Source organism: Anolis carolinensis, chromosome 1, assembly GCF_035594765.1.
Source record: "Anolis carolinensis isolate JA03-04 chromosome 1, rAnoCar3.1.pri, whole genome shotgun sequence".
NCBI lineage: Eukaryota > Metazoa > Chordata > Lepidosauria > Squamata > Dactyloidae > Anolis > Anolis carolinensis.
Window position 1 is genome coordinate 252,586,995 of NC_085841.1, and position 15,203 is coordinate 252,602,197.

The 15,203-nt window shown below is 38.6% G+C and overlaps 1 protein-coding gene across 4 annotated transcripts; it reads right to left on the reverse strand.

The window, feature by feature from the left end:
- Positions 1-2,656: 2,656 nt before the first annotated feature.
- Positions 2,657-14,713, reverse strand: faim (Fas apoptotic inhibitory molecule). 4 transcript variants are annotated; one of them, XM_062974722.1, is made up of 7 exons: positions 14,448-14,713; positions 12,930-13,000; positions 10,448-10,505; positions 8,020-8,155; positions 7,191-7,419; positions 4,724-4,773; positions 2,657-3,130 (listed from the first exon to the last, which is right to left on the reverse strand). In XM_062974722.1, the coding sequence occupies exons 3-7, from the start codon at positions 10,489-10,491 to the stop codon at positions 2,981-2,983; spliced, it is 609 nt and encodes a 202-aa protein (XP_062830792.1). In that variant the 5' UTR covers positions 10,492-10,505; positions 12,930-13,000; positions 14,448-14,713; the 3' UTR covers positions 2,657-2,980. The 4 variants fall into 4 exon arrangements, with proteins under 4 accessions (XP_062830792.1, XP_062830843.1, XP_008107475.1 ...); XM_062974773.1 differs by lacking the exon at positions 12,930-13,000; XM_008109268.3 differs by lacking the exon at positions 10,448-10,505.
- Between the last annotated feature and the right edge of the window lie 490 nt (positions 14,714-15,203).

Here is a 15,203-nt window from a genome sequence, read left to right on the forward strand (position 1 = left end):
TATAATAGGATATATTCTACACAATTTGCGGTCAGTTTTTGCATAAAAGGTATCGAAGAGATGTTTTTAAAAATACATAAATATACCTAAACCTTTCTATAAAAAAAACCTCACAAACGTTGAATACACTACATATAATTAATTTCTTAAGCATCATGTTGCATTAACTGCTATTGAATTATTGCGCTGACCTAAGGTTTACCATAAAAACCATATTTCTGTCAGATGTACCATTAATTTTCAGTGCAATAGCCAAATATTATTAGGGTAATGTGTATATTTTAAGGTAAGATACAGTAGTGATTATGCCAGAATATTTTGAGCCAGCAATACTATTATGTTGCCTCATAAAGCATTAATTAATTAATTATTAATACCCCACTTTATCTTCTCCAAAGGAGACTCAAAGCGGCTTAAACATAAAACCATCAGCATAACCATTTAAAATATACAAATATAAAAACATTAAAACAGGATAAAATATAAACAGTATTTAAAATTTCCCAGTTAAAAACCATTAAAACAAATTCAAAGTTAAAAACCACAGTACCCCCTGGTTTGATCTTAAAAATCATCAACTTGAAAAGCCTGCCTGAATAAAAAGATTTTAGCCTGCCGCTGAAAGGTCAGCAGGGAGGGGGCCATTCTAGCTTCCCTGGGAAAAGGGGAGTTTCAGAATTGAGGGGCAGTCACTGAGAAGGAAGGCCCGCTCTCTCGTTCCCACAAACTGAGCTTGAGACTGAGATGGGACCGAGAGAAGGGCCTCTCCTTAAGATCTCAGGGACCAGACAGCTTCATGCAAGGGATGTAGTTGGCCAAATAGCCTGGACCTGAACTGTCTAGGGCTTTAAAGGTCATAACCAGCTCTTTGAATTGTGCCCAGAAATAGACTGGCAGCCAGTGGAATAGCTGCAACAGGGGGGTTGTTCGCTCCCTGTAGCCAGCCCGTTAGCAACCTGACTGCTGCTCTTTGGACTAGCTGAAGTTTCTGGGTATGCTTCAAAGGCAGCCCCATGGTGTCACCTTAGACCGAACACTAATATATAGGAAACACTGCATGAACATCAAGCCAAAGTAGCTGCATGCAATAACATCCTGTGGAAACTTACTGGTGGCGCATGTGATGTAGACCCAAAATTAATAAGAACATCAGCTCTGGCCTTGTCTTACTCAACTGCTGAGTATGCCTGCCCTGTTTGACACAAGTCTGCTCATGTGAAGCACGTGAACATAGCATTGAATGAAACGTGCAGAGTAATTACACAATGCCTCAAACTTACACCTGTTGATAAACTCTAGAAACTAGCTGGCATTGCTCCTCCCCCCCCCCCCCCAAATGTGGGATGGGAAGTTGCTGCTGTGAGCGAAATAAGGTTGAACACTGAAAGCCATCCACTGCATGGTTATCAGCCTCCTCCCAGTAGACTCAAATAAAGGAAGTTTCATGAGAACCACCCCTCCTTTTGGCATTCCCCCAGCAGCTAAACCAGGCAATCCCAACTGGATGGCCCCCCACGAGGCTCTGCTTCCAGGGGCAGACCAAGAATTGACAACTTGGAAGTCCCTGAACAGACTCAGAAGTGGGGTGGGCAGGTCAAAAGGCAATGTGGCAAAAAGGCACTACCTAAAAGAATCCTCCACCTTGTGCAACCTTGGAGCAGAACAGACAACTCTGCATCTGTATGCTTGTCCGCAATGTCCTGCCACATGTACAGAGGAAGAATAGTTTGAGGCTAAAGACAATGCGGTCGCTGTTGCCCGTTTTTGGTCAAATGATACTTAGCCACTTGTGCTCCTATTTTTATTAGTTTTATACTGATTTACGCAATGCTTTTGATATGAAATAAATAATAAATTATAGCTTTGTTTTAGCACAATCTTATTTTATGTAAAAGAGAGCCCAACATTTTTTAACAAATCATTTTATAAAGTCTTCTGGTTTAGATATCATATGATCTCTAACAATATCAGGAAATTACATTCACTTTCATTGCTTGTAATTAGATATACCTTCCCTCAAGTATATATATTATTTATAGCACACTCTGGAGGGGAACAACACTCAAAGTGGATATAATAAAAGAGCAGACTATTTAAGCTAAGAGCATAGAATCATAAAACGATTTAAAGAAACTTTTCATTAAAAATGAAGAACTTAATTTGATTATCAAGAAGGAATGTACTTTTCTAGATTTGTTTGTTCCTTGACCTCTATGTATTTCCCTCTGACGTTTATGTATAACAAAAATAGCTTAAAAATCAACTACCGGTAGTGAAGTTACAATACTAACATTCTGAGGGTGCATCTAAATTAAATTGCGTTTCAGCACTTGTTACAAACAAAGAATTAAATCTGCTTAAAACCACAAAAATTGGACTCAAGAAGATTTTGCTGTTTCATCCTATTTGTGTCAAGTGTGCACATACAATACTCTGTAGACACCACAGAACTCTCCATCCACTGGAAATATTGATTAAAAATACATATTTTCAGCCTATTTATTTTTATCTTCCTAAAGGGCAGACATGGAATTCTGAGGATCTAAAATATGATTCATCCTCCTATGTGCAGCTGCAGATTAATCAGTAAAATGGATCATCACAATGCAGAAAGGTTCCTTTTAAAGAGTACTTGAAAATAATCAGAACAGTTCACTGATTTATTCTGAAATTTATTTTAATAAAATTTTCCATGTAAACAATTTATACATTAATCAAAGATCCCATTTTAGTGTTGCAATATTAATATATAACTATAGACATATCTTATATATAATTTAAAAAATAACTAGGAATGCATGGGACTGTACATTGCTTTACATTCTCATCTTGTCTTCCAATAAAGTTCATATACAGTAACTAGAAAATAAGAACAACACAAACTAAACCGTACCAAGAAGTACATATTAAAAGTTATCAATTACCATAGTAATTGAAAATCCCTGATCTTTGCATCTGAAATGGTCAGAACGATTGAAGGCTATTCCAAAGCTTCTGGGATTTCTCCGTCATCAACAATCAGCATATGAAGAATTCCTTCCCTTCTCTTCCCGCTACTGATAGCTTTAATGCAACAGCTGTGCTTTCCAATACTGAAATGTGTTTCCGTTCCATCTTCGACAAATTCACCCTAATGCAAAAAATAAAACAATTAAAAACTATACCTTTCACTATGAAATGCTATAGAACAGTGGTTTTTAACCTGTGGGTCCCCAGGTGTTTTGGCCTACAACTCCCAGAAATCCCAGCTAGTTTACCAGCTGTTAGAATTTCTGGGAGTTGAAGGCTAAAACATCTGGGGACCCACAGGTTGAGAACCACTGCTACAGAATCTCTGATTTCTTCCAGAATACATCTAGCCTGGCTTCTTAAGTGATTACTGCATCTGGCAATTTTTATTTACTAATAGATCAGACTGCTTCCATATTACCAGACTCAATAATAACATGTTATTGTATTTGCTCACTTTTAATTGGTAGTTTTAGAAGATCTAAATGTCTTCATGTTTTAACTGCCTTAATTCTTTTTTTGTGTGTGTGGAAAACATGAAAAAATATGGAATATGCGTACTTTAAAAATATGTCTGTAAGAATTAAAGAAAATTATAAAATAATATGGAGATGGTATTTAACATCAATTAGGTTAAATCAGATAGATGATTTGAAATACTCAAATCAATGCTGGAGAGTATGTCAAGAAATGGGCTCATATACCCATTTGTGGTGGTCTTGTAAATGTATACAAAATTTTTGGGAATTAGTATTTAAGGAAATAAAAGAGATAATAAAAATAGAGCACACCAGAAACAGCATTATTATCACCACATTACAAGGTTAAATCCTCACAAGAAGTGAAGGAACTAATTTCCAATTTATTAACGGCAGCAAGATTGAGAGCAGCTAAAAATGGAAAGATAAAAGTGAAATCCAATTAGAAGAATGGCATAGAGAAGTTTGGAATATAGCGATTAATGACAAACTGACTTGTGACATCAAAGTTATAAAAGGAATATGGAAACCAACAGACTTTTGGAAAATATTGGGGAAGTTTATAGAATTTGTGTTTACTGAAGGACAGGGGAACAAACCTGCAACAGAAACAATGAAATTTTGGAGATAAAAGAATTAGATAAGTTGGTCCAGGCAAAGGTGGCACAAACAAGGGGAAAAGGAGTGGGGGAGGAAAAACAAACAAACAAACAAAAAACAACTGCCTTAATTCTACACAAATGATGAAACTATTCAATAAACATTCACAGAACCACAGTGAAAAAAATAGTGTCAACAGTGTTGCTATTTTAAATTTATTTTTGAGTGCTGAATTTAAAGAAAGTGCTCTACTACATACAAATTTTTCACAATTTATTTATCCATTTTTTAGTCGTTTTGAAAGAATATTTGTTTTTCATATCGGCCAATTAAAGTGTTTTGAAAGTCTTTTACAAGAGTTTAACCCCTTTCTGCTTATTCTCTACTCCGCACAGTCACAGAATACTGTCACAGAATACAAAATAAAAACATCAAAGCAAGTTGTGAGAAAAATTTGTATGATGGAGAAAATTTGATTTCTAGATTTAGAATGACAACATCCTATAAAACATACAGGCTTTAAAATGTTTTATGGACCTCTTAAAATGTTTTGTGGACCATCACAGGAACCCAGAGATTAATCACTCTTTGCTGTTTTTCTCTCTTTAAAATTAATATTTTTCTTTAATACATACCGCTGTTTCCATTTTTTTACCATTGCACCAAACATCCATTGTGTCTTTCTCTAAAAAAGATACCACAAAAGAACAGTCACATAAAATATTACACAAATGTTTTCTATTGTATTTAATCATGCCTGAACACATATGTGCTCAGAACATGGTTCTTTTGCTAGAAGACCAATTCCACTTTGCAAGAGGAACATTTCATTACATATTTGTCATTCATATTTGCTTCATTATTTCAAATTTCTAGTCTTAGGTTTTTTTATTTCCAACACATGTCAAAAATGTAGTTTGTGGGCTAGGACATACATCATTCAGCAATATTTTTCATGTAATATATAAAAGCAGACTATGAAGAAATCAAGACCTGAACAGAAAGATGTCTCCTTGAACTTCTCAAGAACTCAAAAAATGAACTCACCTCTCCAAGTGTTATGCTCCAAAAGAGCACAATCTATATACAAGAAAAATATAGAAAAGGCTCAGGGAGCCTTGATGTTTGCGGACTTTTTTTAAAAAAGAGAAAAGACATAAGGGAGTGGTGGGAGAAAACAGGTGATACTGAAGTTATATTTTTATATTGCTCTATGTTACTGTGCTGAGTAGCAATGTATGAAGATTTTGTTTGACAGTTAAGATAAATGTCATGGCTAGTGACTGACAGAGTGATTAGGATGAATGGAGGAGAGTAAGAATAGAAAATGATCACAATTTGGATGACATAATGACAGGTGTGAAGGTCTATGTGCTGAGAGATGCTGTGAGATGGTAAAACCAGACAGTTTATAGTTACCTAAAATAAAAGATCTGCAAACATAATCATTTTTATTTAATATATTGTTTGTATGATATTGCTACACCTATTTTTACATCAGTTTTCTAACAGAGGTGGGATTCAAAAATTAGGTGAACAGCAATTATAAAACAAATATCTTTTATGGCTCCATACAGCATGCTCTCAGAGACAGTTGAGGTAACTTCTGGTCATGCTTAGGTGTGTGATCATCACATAAACCCAGTCATTTCAATGTAGAATGAGCACATACATGCCTAACAAATAGCTATTCAGTGTGGGGCTAAATACACAAAATAAGCAAGGAGAAGAGAGGAAATTGAGTGTCTTGGAGAAAAGTAGGGGTGTTTGTATTTCAAAGCACCAAGTTTTGCTGTAGGTTCACCTGTTCTCTCAAATAGCCAAATCAGCAGACTGAGTGGCTATCACTCTGAGAGTTGTGATCCCCAGGTTGTGCCAGTCAGCTTTCATACGATGTTATTTCTAGAGCCCAACCTGACACAGTGAAGACATCTGCCCTTGCGCTTTGCTACTCTGCTGCTGAATATGCATGCCCAGTGTGGAATACATCTCACTATGTTAAAACTGTGGATGTGGCTCTTAATGAGACATGCCACATTATCACAGGATGTCTACGTCCTACACCACTGGAGAAATTATATCGCTTAGCGGGCATCGCACCACCTGACATTCGCCTGGAAGTAGCAGCCAACAATGAAAGGATCAAGGCATTGACATCTCTGGCCCAGCCCCTGTTCGGGTATCAGCCAGTACACCAATGCCTTAAATCAAGAAATAGCTTTCTAAGATCTACAGAAATCCTTGCAGGAACAAGTGAGAGTCCACAAGTGGCAGGCTAAAACCCGGAACCTTAATCAGTGGCTGACACCAGACGAGAGACTCCCTCCTGGGCACAGAGAAGACTGGGCAACTTGGAAGGTGCTGAATGGACTGCACTCTGGCACCACGAGATGCAGAGTCAACTTTAAGAAATGGGGCTACAAAGTGGAGTCTGCAACATGGGACTGTGGAGAAGAGAAAACCACAGACCACCAGCTGCAATGCATTCTGAGTCCTGCTTATGCACAATGGAGGGCCTTCTAACAGCAACACCAGAAGCACTCCAAGTGGCCAGCTACTGGGCAAAAGACATTTAGTATTACTGTCAAGGTTTTTCTTAAGAAATCTCTATGTTTGCCAATCCATTACAACTTATACTCTTGGCTCGCTTCTGACTCGAGAAATAAATAAATACTCTGAGAGTGAAATGGTACCACTCAAAACATTAAAAAGTGCCTTCTTCAAACTTGAAATGGCCTAGATATGTAAAAACTGGTATTAAGTGCAAGGGAAATAACAGTTGAGAACCTGCATCAGAGATTACAATTTCTAATTTACGACGATGGAACTACACTGCTGATTCAACCATGCTAGTGAATTTTGACAATGTACAATAGGATATAATTTAGGATGTCCCATTGTGAAAAAGAGGCTCTCTCTAAGAGTGGAAAACCTTTTCCAAGATTATAATTTATTAACTATTTTACAGAACTCGATTCTTCTACTTTCACAAAATACTGTATGTTTTCTACAAAGAAGAGGTCACAACAAACAACACATGAAAAGAATATCACAGACCAGCTAAAATAAAAATACAAGCAACAGTACATTAAAACAACATACCTAACACAACTCTAAAGTCTGTGCCATCCAGGTGTAATAACCAAGTGTTTGTTGTCTTTGACCTGTTCTCCATGTACTTTTTTAGGCTTTTCCCATCAATTTCCAATGTATATTCATATGCAAAGCCACTGACGGCATCAATGTTGATGGTAGCTTTTGTTTTGGATGCTCCAACAGTAAATGTCTCTTTTCCCACCAGTTTGAACATCCATTCTTTTCTCATTACTTCCTGAACATAACAAAAAGCACAATTATATAGATATTTTGAGTCAGCCCTGAAAAAGTGGACAATTCTGTCTTTTTATTTTTAATATTAAAAAAATTAAAAATCTTAAAATATACACCTACTCAAGACAACTAACCTTTAAGTGAACAATGTAAAGTATCAGACACAGAAATACAAAGACCACTCTGAATAAGAATGTTTTGACAACAGAATCTTGCTAGCTATGCTGTTTATGCAGCAGAATGTTGAAGGCACGTTACGAAGAACATGGATTCATGGGATCTTATTCACTTCTCTTTCTGTATATTTGCCTGTAAAGGCTCTTAACTCTACCAGTTCTAGAACTGCGGTAGTTAATTCCCTCTCCCAAGTAGGAGGAAAAGAAAATTCACTGGGAAGGGTGTGAAATAAAAACTGCTCATTAAAATTGTAAACATTTAGAAGGGCTGTGGATTTAGTTGTACATCCAATACTATTCAGACATCATCCCGATTAGGATTTCTCTCTTATGGGTTACATTGCTAAGCAACAACGTTTCAGCTATTTAAAAATACCCATTGCTTATTGTCCAAGGAACTGTGTACATTAATGTACAAATCCTACCTTTCCATCCACATATATGACACGTTTTCCTGAAGTAGTTCCGTGTTCAAATTCAATTTTGTGAACCCCATCACTTAAAGCTACTTCCCAGATAGCCACCAGATCTGTCATTCTGTCCAGGTAACTGTAGTCAGAGCTGTATGGATACAAGGATAGATAAACCTAATGAAAGCAGAGTCCATCATCCAAAGATCCCTTTTAAAATAACAATTGCTCTATTTTTAGCTACAACTTAAATAATTTGATTTGCTATCTTTTGATTTTAGAATCATAAATCAGAGTTGGAAGAGACCTCATGAGCCATCCACTCCAACTCTCTGCCAAGAAACCGGAAAATCGCATTCAAAACGATTGGCTAAGTTTCGGCATCAGGCCATTTAAGGACATTTTTGAAAAAACTTAAATTGGCACTAGACATATAGAAGTTGCTATGCAACCTTCTAAATTGAGTCTTACCCCATAAATGTTGTAATTTACTTACATAATGTTTATCAAAGGAATACACTTTAGCAAACTGTGTCGTAGTTGTCTCTCATCACAGGCCAAATTTCTAAACTACTACTGTAGTTCACAGCTATCAATCTATGTTAGCGATTGAACACAACACTTACATTACAAAATACAGAACATAAAATGGTAGTACTAGGTGGACATTTACTATAGTATATTCATATAGCTATTTAAAAAATCTTTTTAACAGAGTACAGATTGAGCATTCTTTATCCAAAATGAGTGGACCAGAAATGTTTTAGATTTATCTACCAATTAATTCATAATTCATTTGGGTATTGTCCCATTATCTGGGCGGAGGCCACAAGGGGGTGCTAGAAAGAGACGGATAGTCCATTTTAGAGGAAGGGGATTTGAAAGAGTAAAACCATTTCTCTGTGTTTTCCTGTTATTCCCTCCACTCATGTTGCCATTGTGGAAACAAACCTCATTTATGAAATGGGAAGTGGGAGGGGGAATAACCAGTGAAAACGGGGGAAATGGTTTTCCTGCTTTAATAACCCCCCCCCCCCTTTTAATACCCTAATGCCCCCTTGTGGTCTCCGTCCGGATAATGGAATAGAACTCCTTTATTTCTTTGCTTTTTGGAAGACAGTACAGTAGAGTCTCACGTATCCAACATAAACGGGCCAGCAGAACGTTGGATAAGCGGATATGTTGGATAATAAGGAAGGATTAAGGAAAAGCCTATTAAACATCAAATTAGGTTATGATTTTACAAATTAAGCACCAAAACATCATGTTATACAACAAATTTGACAGAAAAAGTAGTTCAATACGCAGTAATACTATGTAGTAATTACTGTATTTACGAATTTAGCGCCAAAATATCACGATGTATTGAAAACATTGACTACAAAAATACATTGGATAATCCAGAACGTTGGATAAGCGAGTTTTGGATAAGTGAGACTCTACTGTATTTGCATATCTTGAAACGAGAATCATATATATATATATATATATATATATATATATATATATATATATATAAACACATAACCGGTACCCAATATATTTAATAACTTTGTGCAAGAAACAAAGTTTGTGTACAATGAACCACCAAAAAGCAAAAATGTCACTGTTTCAGCCAGCCATATAGATGAAGTACCGTATTTCATCACATAATAGTCACAGTTTGCCCTTTTTTATTTGGGGGGGGGGGGGGGGTTGCAGCTACGGAACTTCTCTCAGCAGGCAGCCAAGGGAAGCCCTGTAGTTACACAAGTTCCCTTGTCTCGGGGCAGTCAAAAGAGGGTTCGTAGCTCCCTCCAGAAGGTGCCCGGGTGGGTGAAAGATTGCTAGAGAGAGCTGCCAAGCTTCCCTCAGCTGCCGCCAGCAGAGGAAGGTCCTGCAGCTTTTGCTGACAGGTGCACAGGTGGTTGAAGGCTCACCTGACATCCACCTGCTTCTCCCTTCAGAGCAAGGGAGGACTGCCTTGGCCAAGGGAACTGTCTGTTGGCTCCTGCATTGTAGTCTTACCAATCAACTGCAGGTGCAACTATTATGTGAGGAAAACAAAAATACAATTTTTGGCACCCCAAAAAGGGGATTAGACTATTATGCAATTGTGACTATTGTATGATGAAATGTGGGAATTTCAGTGTTTCAAATTCTACATAAAGGATGCTCAACCTGTATTAATTTAAACTGTCCACTGAGTTTTGTTTTAAATGCCTCATGTCTATTAGCTCTATAACTATATTTTCAGCAAATTAATGTAGCATGGTAAATAAATCACTTGGCTCATAAAGATTTAAGTCCTGAAATGCACAAGTATGTTTTTAAAAGTACAAAATAACATTATTTTAATTCATTTCCATTTCTTTGTGCATATCACAAATGGATTAATTATAAACTATTTTGATAACAGCAATTCTGTTTTCTAATGCTTCTTACACTGCAGAGTACTTTTTACCTTACATCATCTTCACAGTTAGTATTCTCATCACGGGATGCCATAGTTACCAACAGGCCTTTAATCCAATTAGCAGCAAGAAAAGAAAAATGCAGAATACTGGTAGCAGTGAATAGATGTTGGAAACTAGAACTCCTTGTGTTCCTGAACAACCCTTTCCCAGTCTGTCACTATAGGTTAGTACTACTATTAGTGTTCCCTGTTGTACAATTTAACAAATCTAAGTACTGTACTTCTAAAGCAGGGACGGCAAGGACAGAGCCTTCCATATCTGATTGACTGAAAGTTCCAGAAACCCTGAACAGCACAGGACAGTTGCAGTTCAAACAAATGTTTATCGTATTTATTGTTTTGTTCAATTTTTAACAGTAATTTCTTCAAAATAAACAACAGTAGCCACGTCAATACTTAGGAAAAAAATCCTCTCAAAATCTGTACTGTAGCACTATTTGTAGTAGGCCAACCAAAAGAGGCACAAGAATATGTCAATGGAGTATGACACAACTGATCTGTGAAACCTCTCATGACATCTCCCAATCAGCTGAGCTTTCCCAACACAGTAGCATGTGATATTCCTATAAAAAGTACTAGATGATATAATTAGAAATCTTGGTCCAGAATAAGAAATACTAAAAATAGGGTAAAATATTGTTTCACCTATCTGTTGCATATAAATATCACTCTGTCAGAGATGGTAAAGCAGATTCCACAATCAGGTTGAAAGCCAAATTGTAAAAGGTGACGGAAGGCCACTTTTTCCTAAGACTGCTATGTCCATATTCAATCAGCTTTATCAAAAGAAGCAACTGGATAGTCTATATACCTTGTACAAAGTCAGGGTCTTGATCTATCTACTGACTGGTGTTGTCTATTCTAACTGTGACAACTTTTTACAGCATCATTTAAAATGACTGGAAATATTGTCAGTTGTTACAAATTGGGGGTTTAATAGAGGCACTACATAGACCAAGAATAAGACTGGTGCTTACCCTGACCGTTATAAAGATGTGTGCTGATGTTACATTTACAAAATGGGCTGAGATGGTGGAAGCTGATGAAGAGGGAAATGACAGCAAGATGTTCAACAGCAATTCCATTTTAAGAAGGTAACTTTGGATTATTTCATTTGTGTCTCACCCTAGATATGGGCAAACTTCGACCCTCCAGGTGTTTTGGACTTCAACCCCCACAATTCCTAACAGCCGGTAGGAGTCCAAAACACCTGGAGGGCCGAAGTTTGCCCATGCCTACCTTAACCCCTTGAACTAGGACTCAAAGCAGCTTACAAAATTTAAAACAAAATAAAATGCATGCACTCTACATACATAAGCATAAACATAAAAAGGTCATTGTTAAACATGAATACAGTGTACTATTTGAAACAAATGAATTAAAAACACATTTGATAAAAATAAATAAAACAGCACAACATAAAAACGCTTATAGTCAGTTCCTTGAAGTCTGCTAGAATAGAAAATATGCCACTTCCCAATGAAAGCAAAACAAGGGCTACCTTAAAAGTGAGCACCTTGGTCATGTCACAACTTTAGATACCAAATGTATTTACTTCAATTTGTATTCATGGCATTCCAGATATTTCTATGGAGAGTTCGCCAGAATTTTGAAATAAACTGAGCAAAAGCGAATCCCCATAGATACAAATTCAGCAAGTAGGGATTTGTAAAGTAATGGTTGTTGTAGGTAAAAGGTAAAGGTTTTCCCCTGACATTAAGTCCAGTCGTGACCGACTCTGGGGGTTGGTGCTCATCTCCATTTCTAAGCCGAAGAGCCGGCTATAGACACCTCCAAGGTCATGTGGCCGGCATGACTGCGTGGAGCGCCGTTACCTTCCCGCAGGAGCGGTACCTATTTATCTACTCACATTTGCATGTTTTCGAACTGCTAGGTTGGCAGGAGGTGGGGCTAACAGCGGGCACTCATTCTGCTCCCAGGATTTGAACCTGGGACCTTTCGGTCTGCAAGTTCAGCAGCTCAGCGCTTTAACACACTGCGCCACCACAAGGGATTGTTGTATTCTTGGTTAATATGAAATACCAAGCACTTGTCACAGCATATATTTTTGTCACATTCTTTCACACTGAAATAAAAAAAGTTTCACTTCTACAGAAAGGAAATTGGTGGCAAACTCCTCACATTTGAAAGAACGGTATGATTTGAGAACACAAAGGTAGGATTTTGTTTCTAGGATACGGAAACATGAACACAACCACACAGGATCACATAAATTGAGGGAGCTTCCTACGGCATTTTTAGCAACCTAAAAGATACTCCCTATGGCATTCAACACATATTTTTGGGTGAAGCAGGAATAAGAGTGCTTGTTAGTTGACACAAGTTGAGTATCCCTTTATCCAAAAATGCAAAATGCTCCAAAATTATCCACACGAGTGGCTGAGCCAGGGACAATAATGAAACTATGTTCCATGCACAAAATGATTTAAAATATGGTGTATAAAATTACCTTACAGAAGCTGCCTACTGGTACCTAAATGAATTCCGTGTTTATTGCCATCTCCCAAGATATTGAAAAATCTGAAGAAGAAAATAATAATAATAATAACAATTCTTTATTTAATGTGTTGTCAGACTTTCATGGCCAGAATCACTGGGTTGCTGTGAGTTTTCCAGGCTGTTTGGCCATGTGCCAGAAGCATTCTCTCCTGACGTTTCACCCACATCTATGGTAGACATCCTCAGAGATGTGAGGTTTGTTGGAAACTAGGAAAAGAGGTGTTTATATATATGTGGAAAGTCCAGGTTGAAAGAAAGAACTTGTCTGTCTGAGGAAGATGTGAATATCGCAATTGATTACCTTGATTAGCCTTGCAGATTAAAAGCCTGGTTGCTTCCTGCCTGAGGGAATCCTTTGTTGGGAGGTGTTAGCTGGCCCTGATTGTCTGGAATTCCCCTGTTTTCTGAGTGTTGTTCTTTATTTACTGTCCTGATTTTAGAGCTTTTTAATACTGGTAGCCAGATTTTGTTCATTTTCATAGTTTCCTCCTTTCTGTGGAAATTGTCCACATGCTTGTGGATTTCAATGGCTTCTCAGTGTAGTCTGATATGGTGGTTGCTAGCGTGGTCCAGCTGTGTCCAGGTTGGTTCATCAAGTGTTTTGTTATGGCTGACTTCTCTGGTTGGATAAGTCTGCAGTGCCTTTCATGCTATGAACACAGAAATGCTGGACCATTCTAACAGTCACCATGCCAGACTACACAGAGAAGTCACTGAAATTCACAAGCATGTGAACAATTTCAACGGAAAGGAGGAAACCATTAAATGAACAAATCTGGCTATCAGCCTGCTAACACCTCTGAACAAATGATTCCTTCAGGCAAGATGAAACCAGACTTTGAATCTCCAAGGTCATTAAAGACTAACTGCAACATTGACACCTGCCTCCAACAGACAAGAGTTCTTTCTCCTACCCTGGAGATTCCACAGATATATAAACCCCACTCGTCTAGTTTCCAACAGACCTCAGAACCTCTGAGGATGCCTGCCATAGAAGTGGGCGAAACGTCAGGAGAGAATGCTTCTGGAACATGGCCATACAACCGGGAAAATTCACCGCAACCCATTGTTTATTTACATCCCGCTTTTCTCACTAACGGGACCCAAAGCTCCTCACAACATAATACAATACAAATCAAAAGCACATTTAACACAAAATACAAGATCACACAAGGCCTAAATCCCAAAACACTTTTCCTGGTCCTCACAAGCATTTCGAAGAAGGGATACTCAACAGGTGCAAATCACACTGATGCGGTGTGACACCACTTCCCTCTGCCAGGGCTCGATGCTATTGAATTCTGGGATGTGAAGTTTGGTAGAGCTCTTTGTCAGAGAAGGCAACTACAAATGATCCCAATGACAGTTAAAGCGGTGTCAAACTGCACGAGGGGTGAATCCGTATCCATGACGGCTGCGGAGTGTTTTCTCGAGGAGGAGAAGCAGGGAAAGGTTAGATCTGGTCTACCTGGCTGTGGCTGACGAAATATCGTAGTCCCCCGGAAGCGAGGCCTTTCCTCGGGATGGAGCCTGCGGTGCTTCCCAGTCTCTTCTGCTCAGACTCAGAGCAAGGAGGCGGCCTCCTCCTCCCCTCCTTCCTTCGCTCTTCCTGGAGTCACCCTCCTCGTCTCTCCTCCCAAAATGGCGGCGGGGCCTGCCTCGAGTGGCCCCTGCGCCCAGCAACACACCGGCGGACGGACGCCCTCATCCCCGGAAGTCCCCCCACCCGAGCAGGCCACGCCCTCCTTCCCTCGCCACGCCCCCTCGGAAACCGCCTACTAATCAAGGACTCCAGGCCTTCAGGGGGTTTGGACTTCAACTCCCAGAAGCCTCCGCTGCCTCCGCCAATGGCCGGGCATTCTGGGAGGTGAAGTCCAAACAGGCTGTGGGCTTTGAATGGGCCCCAAGGGCACATCATTATCTTGTAGAATTGACCGCACTTTGACTGCTGCTGCCGAGGCTTTGGAGTTATAGTTTGTCAATAATAATAATAATAATAGTAAACTGAGGTGGAAAACTGAGGAAAAGTGTTCTCAACATACATACGTCAAAGGAACCACTGACCGCATAGGGAAGCTGAGGAAGAAACACAGCCTACAAACTACCTACAGGCCCACTAAGAAAATCCAACAAATGCTACCTTCAGCAAAGGACAAGGGGTTTCCCCTCTCTCACCTCTGCAGGAGTCTAGTGTATACCATGTAGCTGGGGACAAGTCTCCATA